Source organism: Scardinius erythrophthalmus (assembly GCF_964197995.2).
Source record: "Scardinius erythrophthalmus genome assembly, chromosome: 2".
NCBI classification, from domain to species: Eukaryota; Metazoa; Chordata; class Actinopteri; order Cypriniformes; family Leuciscidae; genus Scardinius; species Scardinius erythrophthalmus.
In genome coordinates, this window is record NC_138222.1 from 57,189,297 (window position 1) to 57,191,796 (window position 2,500).

Here is a 2,500-nt window from a genome sequence, read left to right on the forward strand (position 1 = left end):
CAACCTAATCCTTTTCTTGGAAAGTGGCGATTCACCATGGAAAATGTGTAATGATAAACTAAGTTGAATCCAAATGAATGCAACCACCAACACAAGTGAGAGTGATCTGAAAAGCACCTGCTGCATCAGGATCTCGGGGTCGTCTGGCACAACGTCTCCGTCCATCACGGGTCCAAACGCAATATGGTAGCGGGCCGGCTGGATGTCCTGGTCCACCAACTCTCTGAAATTTTTCCTGCGGAGACAGTCCACCAGGTCTGCGGTCTCCCCATATGTGCATCCCACTTTCCGGGCCAGAATCTTGGTGTACTTCAGGGGCTGGTAGCTGATGGACCAGCTGGAGATCGCTGAACCACTCTGAGCAATGGCTCTCTGAAACAGGCCTGTGTGTGAGGAGCAATAGCAAGCTGTTAACTACATACAACAAAACTTGGAAACATATTAAACCTGCTTTACATATTATGGAGGATAGTTGATGCATGTCCATTAACTTTTTTATTTTTTTAACGTAAAATGTTTTAACAAAATATGTGTACTGAAACTGGTGGTTCCGGTGTGTGAATTTTTAATAGTACAAATATCTCATGTAGTGGTCTCACAATTAATATAGGGTCATAAAACGGGATGCTAACTAATTATAATTAGCAAAATGTAATTAAACACTTTCCCCGCCAGCAATAAAAAAAAAAGAAAAAAAACTTGCCAGCCAGCGCCAGCATTTTTTAAAATCATTTTCACACAACTTTCTTGGCCCCCAGAATATTTAGTTGTCTGAATATCTGAACATTCAATTAAATAAAATTCACATTTATTTGTATAGCACTTTTCACAATACATATCATTTCAAAGCAGCTTTACAGAAAATGCCTGCATTGTAAACATGCTAACATGTCATATATCAAAAGAAAGAACAGAGCCTCTGCTTTTAAACAACAAACAAACAACAAAACCCGTTTTATTCTAGCTTGCATTCTCTTTTGATCAACACTTGAATGTGTGTAAGTTTCATAAATAAGCAACATTTTTGAACAAAAAAGCTGAGAAAATTGCATTTTTGTCAAAGTCTATGTCCGAATCGAATTGAGAACGATGATCAAAACACAGATGGAGTAGATTGAGGTCATCAACACCCCCAGTAACACACCCCAGTAACATTAGTAACATCGCTTATTCTTCGCCTGTGTTTTAATCCAGAGATTCAGCACTCTTTCAGAAGATGCGCAATAGCGTCCCCTACCGTATAACAGTAATAACATGGATTGCGGGGAATGCCAGGGAAAGAGTTACATTAGTTTTAAAATGAGTTAATTTGTCACACTGAAGGACTTGTCAGTTTTCCAGAAGTATTTCATGTCAACTCATTGAACAGAGATATGATGGTGTACGGTTATTTAAATGCTGTTGTGTTTTCAGTATCTCCAGCTTGTTAATGGGATGGAATTATTTTGATGTCAATTCCAATAGAGCTCAGCACAGTGTCAGCTGGAATTGCATCAAAGAAAAAACACAGAGAGAGAAAAAGAAAAAAAAAGGAATATGAAGACTTGGTTTGGCACAAACAACCCTTTTCTGTGATTATTGAGTAAACGTTGTGCAAATTCCATCTTGCGTTAATAACAGTAAATCTATTATTTTCTTGTTGCCCTTTCTCTTACAAACACTTAACAAACAAAGCCTTTTTCTTTCCCTCAAGAGAAGAGTTGAAACATATTACCGAAGGGCTCTTCTTCTCCTTGTTCTGCCCTCCTTCCTCTCTTTCTGTCTTTTTAATTATTGAAGAGCATGTTACCTTTCCCAGGGAAATCAATACGGAGCTACTGTAGCTTTTTCTCTGCTAACACGCCTGTGCTTTTCTCTTTACCCAGCTCATTCAAACAGGCACACTAACACAGATTTACTTTACATATTTATATAAGTGGTGCTCAAAAAAGTTCATTTCTTTCTTTGCTCCACTTCAGTGAACTTTATCTGTTCTCTTAAAGGGAATCTTAACACTTACCCACAAAAGCTCGTCTTTATTTGTTTATCTCTTCCCTGTTTCTGTTGGCTTAAGATGGCATGACTGTTTTCTCCAGGGATAACAACTGTCATGACTTACCTGGTGTGAGTGACAGATGAGGGCTGGAGGACTGATGTTAGGTGAGGATGACAGTGATGATGATGATGAAGATGGTGTGGGTGAAGGTGGGCTTTTTTGACGAGCATTGCAAAGAACAGAGTTGGACAGGGCGGTGAGACATTTTGTGAGGTAACACACACACACACACACACACACACACACACACACACACACACACACACACACACACACACACACACACACACACACACACACACACACACACACACGTTTACTTAGCTATCTAACATGGGGACATTACATAGATGTAATGGTTTTTATACTGTACAAACTGTATATTCTGTCCTCTTACACTAACTGTATCCTAAACTTACCCATCACGCACGCACGCACGCACGCACACACACACACACACACACA

General features: G+C 39.5%; 1 protein-coding gene across 1 annotated transcript in view; it reads right to left on the bottom strand.

Moving 5' to 3' along the window:
• nlgn2a (neuroligin 2a) overlaps nucleotides 1-2,500 on the bottom strand; it is a 194,457-nt gene that overhangs the window by 3,576 nt on the left and 188,381 nt on the right. Inside the window, exon 6 of the mRNA XM_081353185.1 lies at nucleotides 118-383. Coding sequence (XP_081209311.1) covers nucleotides 118-383 — 266 coding nt within the window. The remainder of the gene's footprint in view (nucleotides 1-117; nucleotides 384-2,500) is intronic.